Raw genomic sequence first — 21,626 nt, 5'->3', positions numbered from 1 at the left:
TTCCCCTTATTTATCTCCAAATTTTGCCTCTTCCAACTTTGTAACTTTCTTATCATTTCATCTTCTACCTCTTTCATTCTAATTTTCTTAAGTCTGTTATCCTGTTTTTTTTATTTCCACCTTTTCATAACATCGCATTGATTTGTTTATTTTATTCGATGCTTTTTATTTATTTCGCTATTGTTCTTTTTCTATGTCTCACCGAGTCCTCCTTCCCTCTTGGTTCTCCATTCTCTAACTTTTGACGTGCTATAGGTTAAACAGAAAGGCGGAATGCGTTTTCTCATCTTTCTTTTTTAAAGATGCTTTTAAGTGAATTTTATCCTGGACGCAAACTTGAGTAAATCGGCCAATAGTAAGCGACGGTGATGATGTAGGAAATGCAACAACAAAAAATATGGGCGATCAAAGAGAACCGAGGGGCGGAAGAGCGCCATTGCAGCTAGGAGTCAGGGAAGGTATTTAACGCAGTGGAGCAGGGAACCCAAACCTAGAGAGCCAGGAGAGGAGAGAATCCACACACCACTGCACCATGGCTTTGTCCTGCAAAAGCTGGCTCTCCAACGAGGGTGGAAAACATCTGTTTTTGGTAGGACTGATAAGTACAAAAAATATTCTTCACTATCAGAGATACAACGCATTTTAAAACTTTTTTGCAAAGTTTCTTAAGTAGGCGAGCCAGTGATCTCCTGAGTTCAAACGACACTGATTGACTTTACAAGGAGCTTTGACTAACTTTTCTTTTCTCCCCTCCCTTTTTTTCTGTTCGCAGCTTTTCTGGTTGTCGATCAACGTGCTGCTCTTTTGGAAAACCTTTACGCTTTATTACTACGGCGCACAGTATTATTACTTGCATCGGATGCTTGGGGTAAGTAGAACAAAAGAACCGTCTCTCGGTCCATTCGAGGACAAGTCTGCGAGAAGCCTCAGTGAGGGACTGGGTGTAGTGAAACTGACAGATGCACATTTGCCAGCGATCTGCTCCTTGTCCATTGAACGGGCTATTGTTTCCAAACAGCAGAAAGGATTAGTATATTTCTACTTTTCCATGGCCCCTTTCACATATCACTGAAATTTAAAAAAAATAAACTTGGGTTTCCGATGTAATTAATAAACTAAACGGTGGAGGGAGGGGGTAGTAATAAGATACAATCTAACATGGTTTGTACAGAAAGTAACCGGCCTGAAGGATAGTTAGCCCCCGGTTAGCGGTGACCCTTTTTGTTTGGAGCAGGGGAGCTGATCAACCGCTGGATGTCAGTGGGAATGAACTGAGCTGAACGATTTCCTTACGTCATGGGCTAAAACTCACTTGGGGATATAAAGGAAACAGGCAGGGAAAACGCTAAAATAGGGCATTAGTAATAAATTTTTAAAAGTCGTGTCAGTGCAATGAACATTGTGAAAGAAAGTTTACTGCGGCACGATTTAAACCACGAACCTCCTCTGGGTACGTGCAGTGCGTGTAACGAATGTAGGAACTAAAACAGGAAGAAGTTCTGCAACATGAAAACGTTTTGTGCCACTTAGTGGTTATACTTTACACAAATTGGGTATCGTTCATGTTGGTGCAACCAACTGTGGTCAGGAGGCGCATTGATCTCTAAGTGTTAACCTGGCATGCAGGCCAAATGTTCTTCAACTTGTTCAGTTTGACCAGGCTAACGTAAGCAAACGTTGCCTTGTACAAAAAATGTTCTGTTCCTCCGTTTAACCCTTCAGTGCAAAAAGACTTTCAAAATCTGTGTGTCTTATTTCTTGTACATGGGGTGGAAAACTGATTACTTGCAAATTTTTGAAGTTCATATAAACAAGATTTAGAGAATTGTATACAACTACACAATATTTTGAGATAAAGTTAAACTTTCCAAGATTTCGAAGAGGCTCTGCATTTTGGTTGTTACTATTTTTAATAATACCATTGCATGAATTTACTTACCTATATCACCTCCTTTAGTGCTTATGTTTCTACGTCTGTGGCTCTTTTGTCCCGAGTCTATCCCAACAGCAGATTGACAAGAAATGTGGAAGGTGCCCAGTAACAACAACAAAAACCTTCAGGCTTATTTCTGGGCCTAACGGCAAGTGACACTCTGATGTGAGGGCTTTTGTGTTCTCCGGTTTCCCCTGACACATTACCCTGAATGATTATAGCCAACTGGCAATGTGTTTCTTACTGATGTGTTTGGGGAAAGTGGGTGGCTATTTTTAAAACTGGGGGAAATTTCTCTTGCATTAAACCAAGTCGTGGAGAACACATTGTCCGTGCAAAATAAATCTTCTGGTGAATTTTGTTTTTTATGGCAGTCCTTAAAAGCAGATGTAAGTTCTGTCAAAAATATCAAATTAAATTTGAGAAAAAAATTAATTATTTTTAAAAATCCAATGGTAAAAGTATATTTAAACATAAATCATGTGCTTATTTTTCTATCCAGAATAATCTTTTCTATTGTTTGAAAGGCCTTTCCACTTTTGCTCCATTTTATGTTTAAAAATTATTTGTGTTGATTTTCATTTTGATATCTTTTGATCTGTTAACCACTGCAGCAACATTTCAGTTTCAAAAGCAAAAGTAAAATAATTAGAATGTTTTGGTTATTTATTAGAATGGATTTTGGGGAATCCAGAACAAGGAGACATAATCTTAAAATTAGAGCAAGGCCATTCAGGAGTGGAATCATGAAGTATTTCTTCACACACAATGTAGTGGAAATCTGGAATTCTCTCGCCCAAAAGGCTGTGGGTGCTGGGTCAATTGAAGCTTTCAAGACTGAGATTGATAGATTTCTGTTAGGTGAGGGTATCAAGGGATATGGAGCAAAGGCAGGCAAATAGGATTAAAGTACAGATCAGCCATGATCTAATTAAATAATGCAATTATCTTTTAGGAACAGGAGTAGGCCATGCAGCCCCTCGAGCCTGTTCTGCCATTCAGTTAAATCATGGCTGATCTGTACCTCAACCTATGTTCCTAAAGAATATTTCACAATTCGGTTTTGTGTCCTTTCCCAATTTATATTTTACAGCAGTGTTTCCCAAACTGTGGGGCCGCACCCCGAAAGGTTCCAAAGGGGGAGGGGGGTGGCGCAAAGAGATCGGAAAAATAAAATATTTTCAGATAAAATGACGTTGAGGTGTGTCCCAAAGTGAACACTTTTGCCGTGCTCCCTACACCCTACACGTAGAGTGGTTTGACACTCTGCCTCCTACACACGCAGCCCATTGGTCATTTGCCGGAGCAACGTCATTTCCATTTTCATGGGACTTCCCACGATTATTGCAATCTAAGGCAGTGTCCCAAACCGCTACACATTTAGAGTGCAGGGAACACAATAAAAGTGTTCACTTCGGGACACACCTCAACATCGTTTTTTCTGAAAATATTTTATTTTTCCGACCTCTTCGCGCTGGGGGGGGCGCACCCCACAGTTTGGCAAACGCTGCTTTACAGTAAAGACCTGTAGGGTAGGAGTCAGTACCATTAGGAAAACAGTATGTTTTATTTTTATATTTGTGATTTATTGAACTTTGTTTTATGTTTTGTAAGTTATCAACAAATATCTAATGTTTACATTTATAGGGAGGCGCGAGAGTGTTCACCTTCACTACTGTGGGGCGGGAGCCAAAATAGTTTGGGAAATGCTGCTTTATAGTATTGTCACACTGTACAGAAATAATTTCCTTGGTGTTGGTATTTTCACCGAAGCAAATAGTGTTTACAACCAGCACACGTATGCAGACCGATTTTTGTGGCTACATTTCAAAACCTTGTACTCCAGGTTTTTTTATTTCAAAATACACTTTATTTCATAGTATTTTAAGATACACATCGTTCAATGTAAATATCACAATTTCAAACCAGTACAATTCAAACCAATACATAATAGATCGTACACAATGCAATCTCAATATTACAATTCAAACACAGTATATTCCTTATGATTCATGGTATACAGTACAATACAAAGTGGGGTGGCTTTATACGGTGGTGGATTTTTTTATTTCAAAATAAATTTTATTCATAAAATTTGTAAAGGTACATACAATGCAATTCAAGTCATGCTTCAAACATTACAATACAGGTCGTACAATTTGCAATGGTACATAACAGTACAAATCAACGGTCCTGGTATAATCAATAGTTACGCAACATACATTGTACATACAGTTAATGGCACCCTAGGTACATCATTGGATTACAGTTGTTACCGGTTACAGATACAGTACATTGCGTAACATCCATTTATCATTTTACATTCTGCCTGGGGGGGTGGGTTTCCTGATTCCAGCCTCTCCTTATACAATGGCGGGAGTGCTCTAAATGGTGGCCTTTCTCCATACGGCCTTTGGGTAGGTCGCATCTCGATTCAGTGCATCCCGCAGCACGTACTACTGGACTGTGGAGTGTGCCAGGTGGCAACACTCGGTCGTGGACAGTTCCTTCAGCTGGAAGACCAGCATGTTTTGGGCAGACCAAAGGGCCTCCTTCACCGAGTTGATGGTCTTCCAGCCGCAGGTGATCTCTGTCTTGGTGTGCGTCCTGGGGAACGGTCCATAGAGCACAGAATGCTGGGTTACCGAACTGTTTGGGATGAACCAGGACAGATATCCACACCCTCTGCGCAAAGGGGCAGCCCATAAGGAGGTGGAAGACAGTTTCCTCCCCGCCAAAGCCTTGAGGGCAGCTCGCGGTGGCGCTGAGGTTCCATACATGTTGGAAGGACCGCACCGGAAGGGCCTTTCTAACCATTATCCAGGCTACATCCTGGTGCCTGTTGGTCAGTTCCGGCGAGGAGACTTTCTGCCAAATGACATCGACCATCAGGTCGGGGAAGAAACCGATTGAGTCCACCCTCTTAGTTCCTTGCAGGACTCTGAGACCGTTAAATGTCGAACACCATCTGACAGTCGTAGGGGTTCCTCCTCAATAACTTCTCCACCTGGGACAGGTATGGGGGGGACGGTCCAGCTGGACGGGATGTCCTGTGCCGCTCGGCCAGTGTGGCCATACCCAGCCTTTTCAGTGTATTGGACAAGTAGAAACCCAGCACGTAGTGACACTTGGGGCCCGATATTACCATGGCGGCAGGGGGGGGCGGTGGCGATTGGGCGCGTGGGTAACGTGCCCGGAGAAATCAGTCTGCCCCGCGCGCAATCGCAGGCTGATTGGATCCACTTACCTCTTGTTCCAGGTTCCCCGCTGCTGAGCTGCGCGGCGGGCGGGCTGCGCATGCGCAGTAAGGTCTGTCAGCTGGAGGAGCTCTATTTAAAGGGGCAGTCCTCCACTGACTGATGCTGCAAGAAATAGGAAAAATTACAGCATGGAGCAGCCCATGGGGAAGGCTGCTCCCAGGTTTAATGATGCCTCACTCCAGGTATCATTGGATGGGGTGAGGAGGAGGGGGAGGATGGAGATCTTCCCCCCGGCGGGCGGGAGGAAGCGGCCTGCCTCTGCCACCAGGAAGGCCTGGCTCGATGTGGCAGAGGAGGTCACCTGCACCACCAACATATTGCGCACCTACATACAGTGCAGGAGATGCTGCAATGACCTAAGTAGGTCAGCCAAAGTGAGTACACTTACTCATTCCCCTACACTCCGTCTGCCACATCACCGCCCCCACCCCACATCTCGTTCTGCACTGCCAACACTACTCTGTCACATCACCCCTCACACCCACTCAAACCTCATCCTCATCTTACCTGCACTTACTCACCTCGGCAGTACTCATCCCGCCACTACCACTCAACCCAATCCTCATACAATCTCATGGTCTAACTCATACTCACCCTCAGGTGCGTTCCTGGCAGGGGGGCTACGCAAATCGGGGATTCCCGGGGCGAGTCGGGAGCCCAGCTCCAACCCGCCCCATTTCCGGGTTCCCCACTGACGCGCTCACATACGCGCGCAGCCCCCGCATGTGGGATTCCCGCCGGCAATTAAAGCCGGCGGGGTGCCACTTAAGTTATTTATTTTGGTATTTCAGATCTGATTAACGTGATATTTTAGGAGGGTTGGGATTTTACAAACAACTGGGACTGTTTCCTGTACTGGGGGAAACACTCCCAGTTCAAATGGACGTGTTGCAGCCATCAGACTGTGGCAGCTGCAAAGGTCCATTTGACAGGTTGGGGCCACTACCTGTGCTGCAGCCACAGGGCAAGCATCACATATGTGCAGTAGGAAGTGTAAGGCAAACGTGTCGTGAGCATGAAGGGGATGCACAAGGGTGTTTGAGGGTTTGTCATGGTTTTTACCTATATTTAATTTCTGATCAACTCACATTACATATTATATTGGCACCAGTACTGCCACATCTTTGCGAATCTTGTCTGGTTTGTGCAATAATGCCCTTTCCTGAGGATCACAATGAAGACCCACAACTGATGCCACCCATTGTGTCACTGCAGAGTGGGTGTAGGTGTATTTGCAGGGCTGTTTCGTGCAGACGACTGAGAGACGTCGGCAATGTCCCCTGTGGCATCCTGGAAGGATGCGGAGGAGAAGTTGTTGAGGGCAGTGGTCACTTTGACAGCGACAGGTAAGAAGATGGTGCTCGGGCCAACCGGGAGCAGCTCGGCATGAAGGAGGCTGCAGATGTCCACGACTACATGTCAAGTGACTCAGCCTCTGTGTGCACTGCTGCTCAGAGAGGTCCAGGAAGCTGAGCCTTGGTCTGTGGACCCTGTGGCGAGGGTAGTGCCTTCTGCGACGCATCTCTCTCTGCGATTGCCCTCCCTCCTGCTGTGCAGGTGGATGTGTCACAGCACTGTGTTGTGGAGCTCCACGTGTCAGAGGTAGACGGCGTGGCTGGCGAGGCTGTTCGCCCTCCGAGGCGGTCATGACTGCAGCTACGGCGGCCTCCATCCGGAAGATGTACGTCCGAGGGGGTCCGCAAGGTAGGTACATGTGTCTGGACACCGGGGTAAATGTGCAAGTTGGTGAATTTTGTTGTTAGGAGGAGGGTGGTGGAGGCCAAACTTTGTCCAAAGTGACAGAGTGGCCTCCTGCAATGAGTGAGGGTCTCCCCGCACCCCTCCCCCCAACCTGTCAAATGGACCTTTGCAGCTGCCACAGTCTGATGGCTGCAACACGTCCATTTGAACTGGGAGTGTTTCCCCCAGTACAGGAAACAGTCCCAGTTGTTTGTAAAATCCCAACCCTCCTAAAATATCACGTTAATCAGATCTGAAATACCAAAATAAATAACTTAAGTGGCACCCCGCCGGCTTTAATTGCCGGCGGGAATCCCACATGCGGGGGCTGCGCGCGTATGTGAGCGCGTCAGTGGGGAACCCGGAAATGGGGCGGGTTGGAGCTGGGCTCCCGACTCGCCCCGGGAATCCCCGATTTGCGTAGCCCCCCTGCCAGGAACGCACCTGATCGCGGGTGCTAAAATGGAGCCCTTGGTGTTTGCGTACTGGGGCTCTACACATATCCACACACAAAGATGTCCATCAGGATCAGAGCGGCGTTGGGGACTCTCTTCCTCCCTTTGTCTATGGTCTTGTCCACGGTGGTCCTTCGGACGTGTTCTACCTTGGACCTCCAGACAATGTGGAAGATAGCTCGGGTGACTGTGACAGCAGAATTGTAGGGAATGGGCCAGACCGTGGCCATATAGAGCAACACCGCAAGTACTTCACACCTTATCATCAGGTTCCTGCTGTTTATGGAGAGGGATCGTCCCACCCACATACCAAGCTTTTGTTTGGCCTTGGCGATGTGCTCCTCCCAGTTCTTTGTGCGCCCAGGGGCCCCCTGAACCAGATCCCCAGCACCTTCAGGTAGTTGGATCTGACGGTGAAGGGGACAAAGGATCTGGTCTCCCACTAGAACATGGTCTCGCTTTTATTTCCGTTCACTCTGGCCCCCGAGGCCAGCTTGAAACGGTCACAGATGCCCATCAGTGTGTGGACCGACTGCTGTTCGTAGCAGAAGACGGTGACGTTGTCCATTTACAGGGAGGCCTTAACCTGAGTCTCCGCTGCCTGGGATCGTCACCACCCTGATACCTGCGTCCTTCCTGATGATGCAACATATGAACAAGACCCCGGAGAGAGGACAGCTCTGCCTGACTCCAGATCTGATCGGAAAGCTCTCTGACTCCCACCCTTTGATTAGGACTGCACTACAGATGTCCGCACAGAGCAGCCAGATCCAATCGCGGATTCCCTCTCCAAAACCCATCTTGGAGAGTACGTCCATCATGTATGTGTGGGATATTCCGTCACAGGCCTTCTCCTGGTCCAGGCTGATGAGGCAGGTGTTCACCCCCCTGTCTTGCACGTAGGCGATCGTATCCCTGAGCAGCGCAAGGCCGGGTACAGTACAGGTCTGGTCCAGGTGGATCACCCGCTCCAGAGCAGACTTGAGCCTGTTGGCGATGACCTTAGACAGAACCTTGTAGTCGACATTTAGCAAGGAAATGGGTCGCTGATTTCTGATTTCTTCCCTCTCCCCCTTCCGCTCGTAGATGAGGGTGATGGTGCCTTTCCTCATGGACTCTGGCATGCTGCCTGCCAGAAGCATACCCCCATACACTTCCAGTAGTTCTGGGCCTATCCAGGCCCACAGAGCCTAGTACAACTCGACTGGTAAGCCGTCACTTCTGGGAGTTCTACTCTTCTCGAAGGACTGGTACTCTAGGTGGCTTGTGGCTTGGGAGACCAGAGGGAGTCCGATACTACACAGCATTGGGTCAACTCGGTGCTGAGGCTTCCTATTATCCCCTTTTGTTGGCAGTTTATAAAAGCTGGTGCTTAATATCAAAATAGCTAATTATATTTCTGTAGAAATTATATTAAATCATTTTTAACACCAACTGGGATTACTGTTCTGATTGCGACAAAATTTAATTTTAAAAATTGATGATTGAAACCAAAGAGGAATCCCCCCTACCTTTTTAAGGAGTTCTATATATCCAAAATGTTCATGCTTGGATCCTTGCCCACAAGGGGGAGGGTGGAAAGTGTAAAAGGAAGTCACTTTGTACACCTCTTTGCCAAGATCGTTCTTCAACTAATTACAATAAGAACAGGCTACTTTCCTGTCTTCTCAAGCTGTGCATGGTGCAGAGAGAGCTATAAATAGAGAAAACTAGAAAACAATTCACACACCTAGCATCCTTGCAAATATTTTACAACCAAGAACAAAAATTACTGCGATATTGCCCCTTTAAGGTAACGTGATATGAGAAGCATCCCATACATAACTGCCCTATCCTAAGCTGTACAAAAAATACCTGAGGTGTTTGTTTTCTTCATTGACAACAGGCTTGCTCACTTATCATTTCCAAATTTGTTATGCAATTAGTGGGCAGTGGGGTGGTCCATGATCAGAGTGTGGGTTAGGGGTTGTCTGGAGGCTACATACTGCTCAGTGGGAAGAGAGCAATGAGGCCAGAATTCTCATCAGTAGGGAGGAGGGCAAAAATGATGTTTGCTGGGGTGGGGGCAAGCTGCTTACCAGTGTGGGGGAGGGGTGAGGAGTTAGAATTACAGTGCCGAAATGCAGCACTCTTGTCAGTGATGGGTTAGGAACTGATCAGGCTTTTGTGGGTATGATCGACTAATAAAAAGCACTTCAAGTTCCTTTGCATGGGAGAACCACTTCACTACCTGCTCGTGAATCTGTAGCTATTACTGTGCACTTCATTCAATGACCCCAAGTTCTTCTGGATTCTGCTCCTTTCCTTGCTGTTCTTTGCTCTAATTGTTAGCTGCTACAACTGCTGCTCTGAACTACATCGGGATTTGATGCTTTGGTGGATGGAGGATGCGTTTGTGCTGGTGGTTGGGGATTCCTTTTGGACCTGAGAATTGCTAGCTGAGGTTTGTTCTGTTCTAGACACTGGAGAATACACTTTTTAAGTGTCAACTACAGTACAAAACAAAGACTGAAGCACTGCAGTGTTCTCTCTTTCCTGGAACGCTCATTTTTTCTCAGCAGGTCAGGCAGCATCTGTAAAGAAAAAACAGAATTAATGTTCCAGATCGATGACCTTTCATCAGAACTGGAACAAGTTAAAGATTTTTAAGTAAGTACAGAGCCAGGGAAGGGTGGGCAGGGGGGGCTAGGGGGAGGGGAGGGGAGGAAAGGAAAGAACAAAAGGAAAGGCCTGTGATAGGGTTGAGGGCAGGAGTGATTAAATGACACAGGCCTTCTCTTTTGTTCTTTCCTTCCCTACCCCCTCCCTTTCCCTGGCTGTGTACTTGCTTAAAAATTGTTAAATCTTTACTTCGTCCAGCTCTGATGAAAGGTCATCGACCTGAAACGTTAACTCTTTCTTTCTCCACAGATGCTGCCTGACCTGCTGAGTATTTCCAGCATTTTCTGTTTTTATTTCAGATTTCCAGCATCCGCAGTATTTTGCTTTTGACTCATTTTTCTCACACTTTTCTACTCACGCACAGAGCCTCTATTTTTAAAAAAAATTAAAATTATACCTGAATCTTGAAATTTGCTCTCTAGCTTCTCCTGAAATAATTTTGAAAAGCAACTGAGTAGAAATTGCCAGAGCTGGAAAAACTGTATTTTGAACATGACTGATCAATCCTGGGAAAATTAGGTCCAGTGCACCTGTTCAGACTGCACAATCCAAATTCAGCTCATAGCATCACAGCTCTTGGTGTAAAATATCAACTCCAACCCCAGGATTTTGGGAGAGGCTAAAACCTTTAAGTAAATACTTCAAAGAAGACATTGAATGAACCAAAAGACTATTCAATGGATAAATTTAATTGTTATTATGAAATCTGTATTTTTTTTTGTTCAAACCCTTATTCTGGACATAAGATGGCAGATTTTCAGAAAGCATTTTTGAGAGAATTGTGGGAACCCAGTGCCAGATTGCACAATCTGGCCCCCATGCTGTGCAATTAGAGTGATAAGTTTACATAGGCAAAATGTTATAGAATAGGAATTTATAATGGGGGAGGTAGGTCAAATGCTGCAGACAGGATATGTGTGCAGATGTACGATTTTCTCATCCTTCTTATCCCTTTGTTATTTATACGGGGACATAGTCTAATCTGTTAAAAATTAGGAGTGCAGAATCCACTTTGAAAAACTTATCTGAGTTTCTTGATTGGCTGGGATAGGGGAAAAAGAAGTGCCTCCAACTGTTTGTGCTCGATCTGAAAGTTTCTGACCCTGAGCAGCTGGCGACACCGACACATTCAGGAGGCTGAAGGGTTCCTTAATACACATTGCAGACAGAGCAGGTTAGTGGGATGACCATTTATTGGGGCAGGAAGAAGACGGGAAGCAAAACAGAGATCCTCGGTGTTGATTTAACTGAATGCCTATGACAATGACAGCAACTCGGAGGAGGAGGACAATCAGTTGCAATGGCGTGGCATTGTGGAGCAAGTGATTGTCAAAAAGGGAGAAGTACAGAAAGATAGTTGTAATAGGGGGTTCCCAAGCCAGGTACTTTTGTAGCTGTAGTCAAGTCTTTCCCCGGGAGGAATATTACATTGCCTCCCAGGTCGCAAGGTAAGAATATAACCGAGTGGTTGCAAAGGATTTTGGAGAAGAAAAGGGAACAACCGGAAGTTACGGTTCATATTGAAACTAATGAAAAAGGAAGGAATTGACTTGAGGTCCTGCACAGCAATTAGGACATTAAGTTAAAAGAGCAGGACCTCAAGGGTAGTCCTCTTGGTAAAAGAATAGTAAGATAAGGGAAGTATGAGTGGAAATAGGGTATAAAAGGAAAAGGTTCAGATTCTTAGGAAATTGAGACCAGTTGTATGACAGGAGTGGATGGGCTTCACTTGAGCAGGGCTAAGACCAATGTTTTTGCTGGGAGAATAACTAGTGCTCACTTGATCAATATGTTAAACTAATATGGCAGGGGGAGGGGGAAAACAAAACGAGGAAGCAGAAAAGAAAACAAAAGGGGCAAAGGGACAAGAAGGATGAGATAAACAAAAAAGTTATAAAGAACAGATTAGAAAGAGGAGGGATTAAATGAGTAAAATTCCCAAACAGACAAGCTGATTTGAGTTGTATGTATGTAAATGCACCAAGTATACTACATAGAATTGGTGAGCTTGAGGAAACATTGATGTGGGGAGTACGATATAGCATTAACAGAAAAGCTATATCATACAGAAACGTGGCTTTGGCTATGATTGGCCTCAAAGCTTGATTACAAAATATTCAGGAGGAGTAGAGTAGGAAAAAAGGAGGAGTGGCTGTATTAATCAATGATTCCCATTTCAGCATTAGAACATTGGGATAATATAGGAGATGGTAAAATACCGGAATCTATTTAGTTAGAAATAAGGAATAAAAAAAGAACTGTTTCCTTCACTTGGAATTTATTATAGACTACTGCACAGTGGAAATGAGTTAAAGAAAGATAAATAGACACAAATTAAAGAAAAATACAGAAATAACAGGGCCATAATGGCTGACTTTAATTTTTCAAAGTTAGACTAAGATAAAAATAAAGTAAGTGGTAAAGAAAGGGTGGGGTGTCTACAATTTGTCTAGGACTGTTCTGTAGTTAAATTGTGTTAGTCCTACAAGGAGGGACGCATTAGTCAATCTAATTCCAGGAAATGAATTGGGGCAAATAGGTAATGTAAGGGTTGGAGGACATCTAGGAAATAGTGCCCATAACATAAATAGATCAAATATTAAAGATTGAAAAGGCACAATCAAAGATAACGCTACTTGATTGTAAAAAAAAACACAATTTCAATGAGATAAAAAAGAACCACCCCAAATAAATTGGAAAGAAAAATTGGTGGATAAGACAGTGGACAAACAATGGGAAATTTTAAAACTAGATGGTTCGGGTACAAACTAGATATTCTCACAGGCATTAAAGGGGTGCAGCAAAAGAAGACATTTCTTGGATGAGTAGGGAAATTAAAATTATAATGGGACTTTTAAAAAGCAAATGACAAATTTAGGGTTAATAATATAAAAGAAAATTAAGCAGAGTATAAAAAATCTCAAGGGGTGCCAATGTAAGACCTCTATTCAAAAAGTGAGAACGAGATAAACCAGGTGACTACATCACTCAGCCTAACATCAGTAGCGGGTAAGCTTCTAAAGGCCATATTGTGGGATAAAATTAATACTTACTTAGAAAGACATGGGTTAGTGAAGGACAGCCAACATGAATTTGCAAAAGGTAAGTCACTTCTAAAAAATGTAATACAGTCTTATGAGGCAATATTGTGTTGGTAAAGGAAATGCGGATCTTGTGAATATGGATTTTTCAAAAGGTGTTAGATAAGGTGCTATTAAGACGCATGGCATTAAAGGGAATATGTCAGCATGGATAGGGGTCTGGCTAAAGGCAAAATTCCCATCACCAGTGCATGCTTAGAAAATTATCCCCTATGTGACATAGAATTACATAATAGAAATAGGCCATTTGGCCCAACTGGTTTATACTGGTGTTTATACTCTACACATGTCTCCTCCCACTTTGTTGACTTCTTCCCACCCGGTCCGTGTATCTCTGTCCCTCATTTATGCTTTAAGCTTCCCTTAAATGCATCAACCATTTCATGTGACAGTGAGTTCCACATTCTCTCCACTCTCTGTATAATAAAAACAATCGTCCTAAATTCTTTATTTTGTCTGTTAGCGGCTATTTTAATTTATGCCCCCTTGTTCCGGACTTACCCACAGGTGGAAACAGTTTCTCCATGTCAACTCTGTCGAACCTCTTCATAATTTTAAAGACCTCTATCAGGTCTCCTCTTAGTCTTCTCTTTTCCAGAAAAATGAGCCCAGTCTACTCAATCATTTCTGACAGTTGCATCCTCTTAATTCTAGTAACATCCTTGTAAAACTTTTCTGTACTTTCTCTGGTGCTTCAATATTTTTTGTGGTATGGTGTCCAAAACTGCACACAGTACTCCGAATGTGATCTGACCAAGGTTTTATATAAATAAGGTTTCATATTCAGGACAAAATTACCAATACAAGGTACTGCCTTTCAACCATATGTCTACCATCAGAGTGTTTTGAAATGTTTATTGGTTGCTCTAGCCCAACTTATTTGCATATCTGTTTGTACTTGAAGTGGCCGGCCAAGAAATATCATGGACATGTTTAGGACTGGCTCTGTCATCTTTTTTGTGGTCTGGACATCATCTCAATTACAAAATAATCTCAGAGCCAAAAATGACGTGACACTTATACGAATTTATTTTCATACAGCCCTGGGAATTGACTCTCTGCCAGCAGACCAGTTCTGCACTCCTTGAGTGTGGTTTCTCCCTTGCAAATGAGAATGCAAATGAGAAGAAAACACTACATTTGTATTCTCAGCATGATCGAAGCAACAAGCTTTGTGGTACCGAATTTTTCATGAGCCACTTGAAGCTGAATCTCCTCATCCAGTGGTCTCCTTATGGTTCTCCATTGTCTTTTCATCCTTCAGGATCTATGTAGTTGTTTTGCTACTTTTCATCATATGATGTTTTTTTCCTTGGATAGTACTTGCTCATCACACACTTGTTCCAACTCCTGGGATATGAATTTGCTTTTCCTAAGTTGATGCATCATTCATTTAATCAATGCACTTAACATGAGTCATTGTTGGTTTCCTGAAACAACAAAAAACGCTCTGCTGCCAGCCTTGGTTTCTGTAAGAAAAGTTAGTGAACTTAAGGAGCTGGTAATCAAATAGCCTTATTTGATTCAAGAGGTTAGTTCTCAGGCCTCAATCCCAAGTATCTTTTGCAACAGAAAAAATACTGGCCCAGAAATTGCTCTGAGCAGTGAACCAACAGTGTCTGCCGCTCATTAGGTTTAAATCTTACCGACTAAGTATCTGTGGGTTTCTCGGTGGCAACTTCCTTCATTGGTGAGCTTAAACAAAGGCAGTGTTCTTTCCTGGGCTTCTACGAGCTGTGAGACCAGGGATAGGAGCTCGCTCTCCGCTCAACCAGTCAGCTTGAAGCATCCTTGACAAGCTGCAAAGTCAGAACCAGGAAGTGACGCATCCTTCACAAGCCATGCAGATTAAGAATCAAGAAGTGTCAGATTAGTAAATTCACTATAAAACCAGTTAGAGAAAGCAAACTAAAGAGAGGGTAAGATTAAAAGACAGAGATAAAAGAGACAGAAAGAATAAATAAAAATAATAATTTTTTTTTTAAACATCCAACAATAATTAACATCAGGAGGAATGAGACTCTACATTTTTTAAAGTTAGGTTTCAGTGACAGAGAGGTTGTTTGGCAGTCGTTAATACTTACCATGCCATTAAAGGTAGTTTAAACCTAAAAATTCCAGAGTATCTTTTTTATGGAGAGATTAGTTCGTTTCCAGTTGGGCCATTCAGCAAGTTCGCACTGGTCCATTCATTCAGCTGGTGAACTGTCCTTCCCGTGCAGCTTTCGAACGAGCAGGGCAAATGGTAGAGCAATTTCCGCATTTGTGCATGTGTGCTCACTGGAACTTGCTCTTCCATTTGCCCTGAAATAATGGTGAGCCCTGTTTGCCTCATCGTTATTTCATGAGCAATTTCTGGGCCACTATGTTTTCCTACACCCTCCCTCATGAATCAGAATTACAACATTGTTCTAATTTCATCAGCACTAAGGGAACATATAGTGAATGCTTTTGCACCAAGGGTAGATTACTTTACTTGGCTGGTCTAGCAGAACATGTAAAACATCTGGACTAGTCCCCTGGTAGGCTCACTGACTGTTGCATTGTGTAAAGGTGAATACTGGGAACTGCACAGAGAATTCTTTATCCAGCACCAGTGGTTATACCTCCTGGCTACATCCACGTGGTTTTCTAATTAAAGACTTGCCAATTTAGAATGTCTGTCTTACAAAAAAGTTGGCAGCTTTTATCAAAGAAGTTTTGTTTATTCAAATCTATAGCAACCTCTATTTAAAGCATGATTAAAACCATTTCTGAAAATACTTTATGCATTGTTCATAAAATAGGAAATCTGTTATGATTTTTGAAAAGACTAATATTACATTTTGGGCCATAATTTGCTGTCAAAATAACGATGAGGTTAATGGTGTTCGCCTTTAATAATGCACAAATGGTACAGCAATTTCAGGCAAGGAACAGATGCGCGGTTAAACTCAAATATTCAAAAGTTCCTGTCTGAGTTGTGCCGTTCTGCTGTTAGCTTTGCGGAAACGGCATCTCGCTGTTTGCCTCACCGTTGAAATGGATTGAATGGTATGAAGTTGCTGTATTTGTGTGGTAGATACGAACTAAACTCATCACAGATAATTAAGTCTTGTCCATTTCAGTCTAAGTACCCTTTTAATGACGTGATGAGTGTTAATTACTGCCACTCAACCTCTCTGGCACTGAAAATTAACGATTACAAATGTGGAGTCTCATTCCTTTAGGTTTTAATTGTTGGAGATTTTAAAAATGTAAACTTCTTTTTTTACTTTTCCTTTCTGTCTCTTATTTTCTCCCTCTCTTAATCCAATCTTTCTTTCCCTTCTTTTATTTTCTTTCTGTATCTGATTTGACATTGAATTCACCCACTCTAATTTATATTTCCTACTCAGTCCTTGCACTGTTAATTTCACAATCCTTCAATCTGATTGGTTAAGGAGATACACATTGATTGCCCTGTTCACTCAGGTCCCAGATGCCCTCTTTCCCTCTCTACCACGTTATCAACTCTCACTTCCAGCAACTTGCCACGCAAAAAATTTAAAAACCTAAACATGCAAGGGCAAGTCTAATTAATGGCAGACATCATTAGATGCCCAGCCACAGCAAGTTATGGCCCAATATTTTCTTTGCTTTTGACCTTCTTTCATTTTTGGACAGCTCATGTTTTTACAAGTTTCGGAAGCAGGAGATTAATATTTGACCAATAATGGATCATACTGGAAAATATGTAGAGAGGCAGGTCTGTTAAGGTGAAAGTAGTAGTTTAGTCCAAATTTTCTACTACAGCACAAGATTCATTATTATTTCATCACATCGTGATGTACTGTGATTAAAATCTCTGCCTCCATCTGCCACTGGGAGTCTTCATTGCCTGTGCTAGCTCCAGGGGAACATATTCTGTGCACTGCAGAGTCCTGACAAGGAAAGGAACATGCTTTTTAACGTTGTAAAGTACTTTTAGCCAATTTATCATCTTTTATCTATACATATATCCCATCTGTCCGTCTACCTGTCGGATCTCCCATGGCATTGCTCATTGTAAGCAGGAGAATGTTAATTTATAGTATATAATAAAAACAGAAAATGCTGGAAATACTTAGCCAGGCAGACAGCATCTGTAGAGAAAGAAATAGAGTTAAAGTTTCAGATCGAAGACCTTTCATCAGTCTTCAATTCTAAATATTCACCCCGATATTAGCATGGAGGCGGGATGGCAGCGGGTGGGGGGGGGCGGAGGGTAACCCGCCCAATAAAAAATGTCCATTTCCCAAGCGATCACGACTCAATTGGAGCCACTTAACGTGCCTTCCGGGTTTGCCGTCCGAAAGCTGTGCAGCGGGCGGACTGCGTACCCGCATCACAGGCTGTCAGCTGGAGGAGCTCTATTTAAAGGGGCAGTCCTCCAATGGCTGCTCCTAAAGCAAACACCCACACGCCACAATGGAGCAGCACAGGGGAAAGGCTGCACCAAGATTCAGCGATGCCTCACTCCAGATGCTACTTGATGGGGTGAGGAGGAGGAGGGATATATTTTACCCGGCGGACAGGAGGAAATGGCCTGCCTCTGCCACCAAGAAGGCCTGGCTCGAGGTGGCAGAGGAGGTCACCAGCAGCAGCAACATCTCCCGCACCTGGTTCCAGTGCAGGAAGCGCTTCAATGACCTAACTAGGTCAGCCAAAGTGAGTACACTTACTGATTCTCCCACGTTCCGTCTTCCACATCACCACCCCCACCCCCCAACTCATTCTGCACTGCCAACTCTATTCTATCACATCACTCCCCACACCCACTTAAGGCTCATCTTCAACCTACCTGCACTTCCTCAGCTCGTCCTCACTTCCCCATTAGTCACCCCACCACTATCACTCAACCCAATCCTCATACAATGTCAATGGCTTTGTCTCATACTCACCCTTTGATGCAACTCTTTCATGGTCAGCGGGACCCAAACCAATTCATCGGTGTGCCACATCACCATCACTCATTCATGCGTGTGTACTTTCTCCCCTTATAGGAAAAGAGAGCCCAGAATGCACTCGAGAGGGCAAGGACCGGAGGGGGGCCACAACAAATTGTCGTCTTCACAGATGCGGAGCAGGAGATGCTGGAACTCAGCCAAACCCTTGAGTGCTTGTCCGTCAGGGGCGCTGAGACTGGCATCCGACAAACGTCTGGTGATAGAACTTTAACATTCAGCACATACAATATGAATTGATGTTAACATGCCTCGTCATCTTCAGTACCTCAGTATGCTCATCGCAACATGGCACATCTGTGATCATGCTTAATATTGCCTTCTGTTCTCTTACAGGGCCTTCAGCGACCACTGTGACAGCAGTGGGCGATTCCTCAGAGGACCTGCCAGCCTCTGAGGGTGCACCGTCACATCTGAGCGAGCTATCCACCAGCGCAGATACTTACACATCGGTGGATCCTAGTCCTCAGTTAGTTGGGTTGGCACCTGGTGAGTTACCACACACATGAGCACGAGCAGACACTGGTGGCAAGGGCAGCTGCGGAGAGTCCGCGTCGATGGAAGCACTCCTCTCCAGGCTCTGCTCAACTGGACACAGATGCTGAACCCTGGGGGCCATCCTTTAAAAGGAGAATGATCGAGGGACAGCAGCGCATTTGCGAGGTGCTGGAACAGGTACCACGCACACTCTCCACAATAGCGCAGAGGGTGGAGGGGTCCAGCTCCTGCATGAGTGGAATGGTGGCGCAGGTGGTAGGAGTGATGTGGGCCTTGCCCAGGGGAGGGATGATGGCGAAAGGGGACATGGAAGTGGGGACACCACTCAAAGCGTCCCTACGTCTCACCCGTTGCCCCCCTCTCAACCAGTACCCGCAATGCTGCCTCATTTCCAGGTGGCCGAGTCTGCCCCTGCACAGATGCAGGTGGAACAGTCTTTGGAGGGGCCCTCATGGGCACCAAAACCCAGAGGGCATAGGCCCAAAGCATCTAATCGGTCAGGGCATGGACAAGAGCAACTTGCCACTACCTCTGCTGCAGCCACAGGAGTAGCACCACGTAGGGGTTCCCGTAAACGTAAGGCTAAGGTTTTGTGAGCACAAAGGGGATGCACAGGGGTGTTTGACGGTTGGTCATGTTTTTTATTTATATTTGCTTTTTGTTAAACTCACATTAAATATTACTATTGTCACCACTACTGCCACGTCTTGGCCATTCTTGACTGGCTTCTGTAATAGGGCCCTTTCATTAATTTCACCATGAACGGCGACACTTGATGCTACCCATTGAGTCACTCTACAGTGGGTGTATGTGTAGTTGCAGGACTGTTTTGTGCATGGAGGGGTGGGGGTGGGGGTGGGGGAGGGGGGCTGGTGTGGACGCTGCCCTATCCACGTGGTGTGAGGACTGGACTCTTCACACTGTCTGATGTTAGGAGAACCATTCACATATCACACTCTCCCTGGCCTCATGAGCAGCCAGGTGAGCTGCTGCTCTGTCCATGGGTTGCTCCTCCTCCTCCTCTGCCTCCTCCTCCTCCATGTGGGTGGCAGATATGGATGGGGCTCCTCAAGTGGCACCCCTCTGTTGTTGCCCTCTGTGCTCTTGTGCAGGTGCCTGTGGCGCAGCACTGTGTTGTGGAGCTCCACGTGACGGAGGTGGACGTCGTGCCTGGCGAGGCTGGTGATGTTGCTCGTCCTCGGATGTAGTGCCCCCCCCCCCCCATCCTGATGGTGTGAGTTTGAGGGGGTCCGCAAAGTGGTTAAGTATGTTTGAACAGCAGAATTTTAAGTGGAAAGTTAGAATTTTCAGTGCAAATGGAAAGATCTTGCAGCCAAAACTTTGTCTGAAATAAGAGTGCCCTGCTGCAATAAGTGACCTTATTCTCCCCATTTGTGAAATAAGCATTTGAATCTCCCACTGGCTGCTGGCTGAAACACGTCTGTTGCAACATGGAGTTTTTCCCACAGCACGGGAAACATGCTGAGGATGCTTCAAAATTGCACCCCTGCCAAAATGTGGAGAAAATTAAGTGCCTCAAGTACTTAATCTACCTCACTAACTGTGTAAATGATCATTCCGCTGGCTTTAATTGCCGGTGGGACTTCCGCATTTGGGAGGCTTACACACATCCAGACTTGTCAATGTGGAACCTGGAAGTCTGCGGGTTGTAACCCAAACGGGATTTCCCCGATTTTTGGAGCCCCAACGCACCCACTACTTTACTGGAAAATCGAGCCCATTATCTCTGTTTCTTTCTCTACAGAAGCTGCCTGACTTGCAGAGTATTTCCAGCATTTTCTGTTTCTATTTCAGATTTCCAGCAACCACAGTATTTTGCTGCTGCTAATTTATAGTGATGGGCATTATACTCTGTTACTTGCAATGTCTCTCTGTGACCAAGGCCACTGCTATGGGTGAATGAATAAGTTAAATTTCTTTTAAGTACATTGGTTTTCAGGATTTTTTATGTTTTCATTCGCACTTTGCAATTCAGTTTGGTTTTCGGTAAAATTTGGAAACCTTACATTCACTAACAGGAATTTTGAAGTACCTGAGGATAGAACAAAGGGCCTTTGATGTCGTTACATCTCCAATGATTAGTAGGAACTATTCATAACAGCCTGCTCAAAGATATCCTGAAGACTAGTAACAGAAGTATGTCACCCAGATGTAGCAAAAATGCACTGTATATGCCACATCCACAGCACTTAAATGTGCTACTCGTCGCTGTAAAACGATTGTTCCAAGTCACTGAACTCAGGCACAGCTCACCATGAAGTCAACTTGCCTCGAGTACCATGGATGAGTCTGGAGTTACCTTAAGGCTGGGCAACGAGGTTTGAGGGCCAGGCACAGTGAGTGGGATTCTGGTTATGTTTGGGGTGGGGAAACTGAACAGTTTGGTTGCAGAGAGGGGGATTTAGAAGCTTTCCCCACTACAACCAGTACATGCCTTTATGATCTGACTGACTTGAGCCTCAACACCAGAGGCACTTCCTAGGAATGTGGTGTTTAGCGCTCTCAAAGGGACATACCTGGAGTCTTCAGAGATAAGGCTCAAAGTCTTGTCATGCTTGGTTATGACGATGGAGAGAGAATTCAGTTGATCTGAAATGGGCAGCAGCTGCGGCAGGGTCTTGGGGTGGGGTGGGGGGAGTCTTGGTGTGAATAGGGAAATTGTGGCAACCGTGAGAGGCAGCATCTATCTTGGAGATGCAACTGGAGGGGTCTCTTTCATGAAGGATTATAGAGATTTAGAGCTGGATTTTCCTCAGTTGTGCTACCCTAGTTCAGGTGGTAATGGTGGAGGGGGGGGGGGGGCGCAGCTGGGCAGGAAATCAGTTGAGTTGGTGGAATAGAATGGGATATGGACAGGCGTATTCAAACAGGTAGTAATGATAATGATGTTATACATTAGATTTTCTGTAATTACTGCCATAGCAATACTGGATGCTAATAACTCCAGCATTCAAAGGGCTGGCGGAAGGTGCTTTAAATTTTAGATTCCACCT

At 44.6% G+C, this 21,626-nt stretch overlaps 1 protein-coding gene across 3 annotated transcripts in view; it reads left to right on the top strand.

Annotated features, from left to right (window-relative positions):
* The first annotated feature begins 450 nt into the window (after positions 1-450).
* Positions 451-21,626, top strand: part of LOC137323004 (NADPH oxidase 4) — a 166,726-nt gene continuing 145,550 nt past the window's right edge. For 2 of the 3 annotated variants that reach the window (XM_067986331.1, XM_067986330.1), the window contains exons 1-2: positions 451-589; positions 773-868. In XM_067986331.1, the coding sequence (XP_067842432.1) occupies positions 533-589; positions 773-868 (153 nt within the window). In that variant the 5' untranslated portion in view covers positions 451-532. Of the gene's footprint in view, positions 590-772; positions 869-21,626 lie in introns of those variants that run through there. The other variant, XM_067986329.1, reaches the window with a different exon arrangement.

The sequence above is a fragment of the Heptranchias perlo genome, chromosome 6 (assembly GCF_035084215.1).
Source record: "Heptranchias perlo isolate sHepPer1 chromosome 6, sHepPer1.hap1, whole genome shotgun sequence".
Classification (NCBI taxonomy): Eukaryota; Metazoa; Chordata; class Chondrichthyes; order Hexanchiformes; family Hexanchidae; genus Heptranchias; species Heptranchias perlo.
The sequence above is the reverse complement of the archived record's forward strand: the minus strand, read 5'-3'. Positions and strand labels throughout refer to the sequence as shown.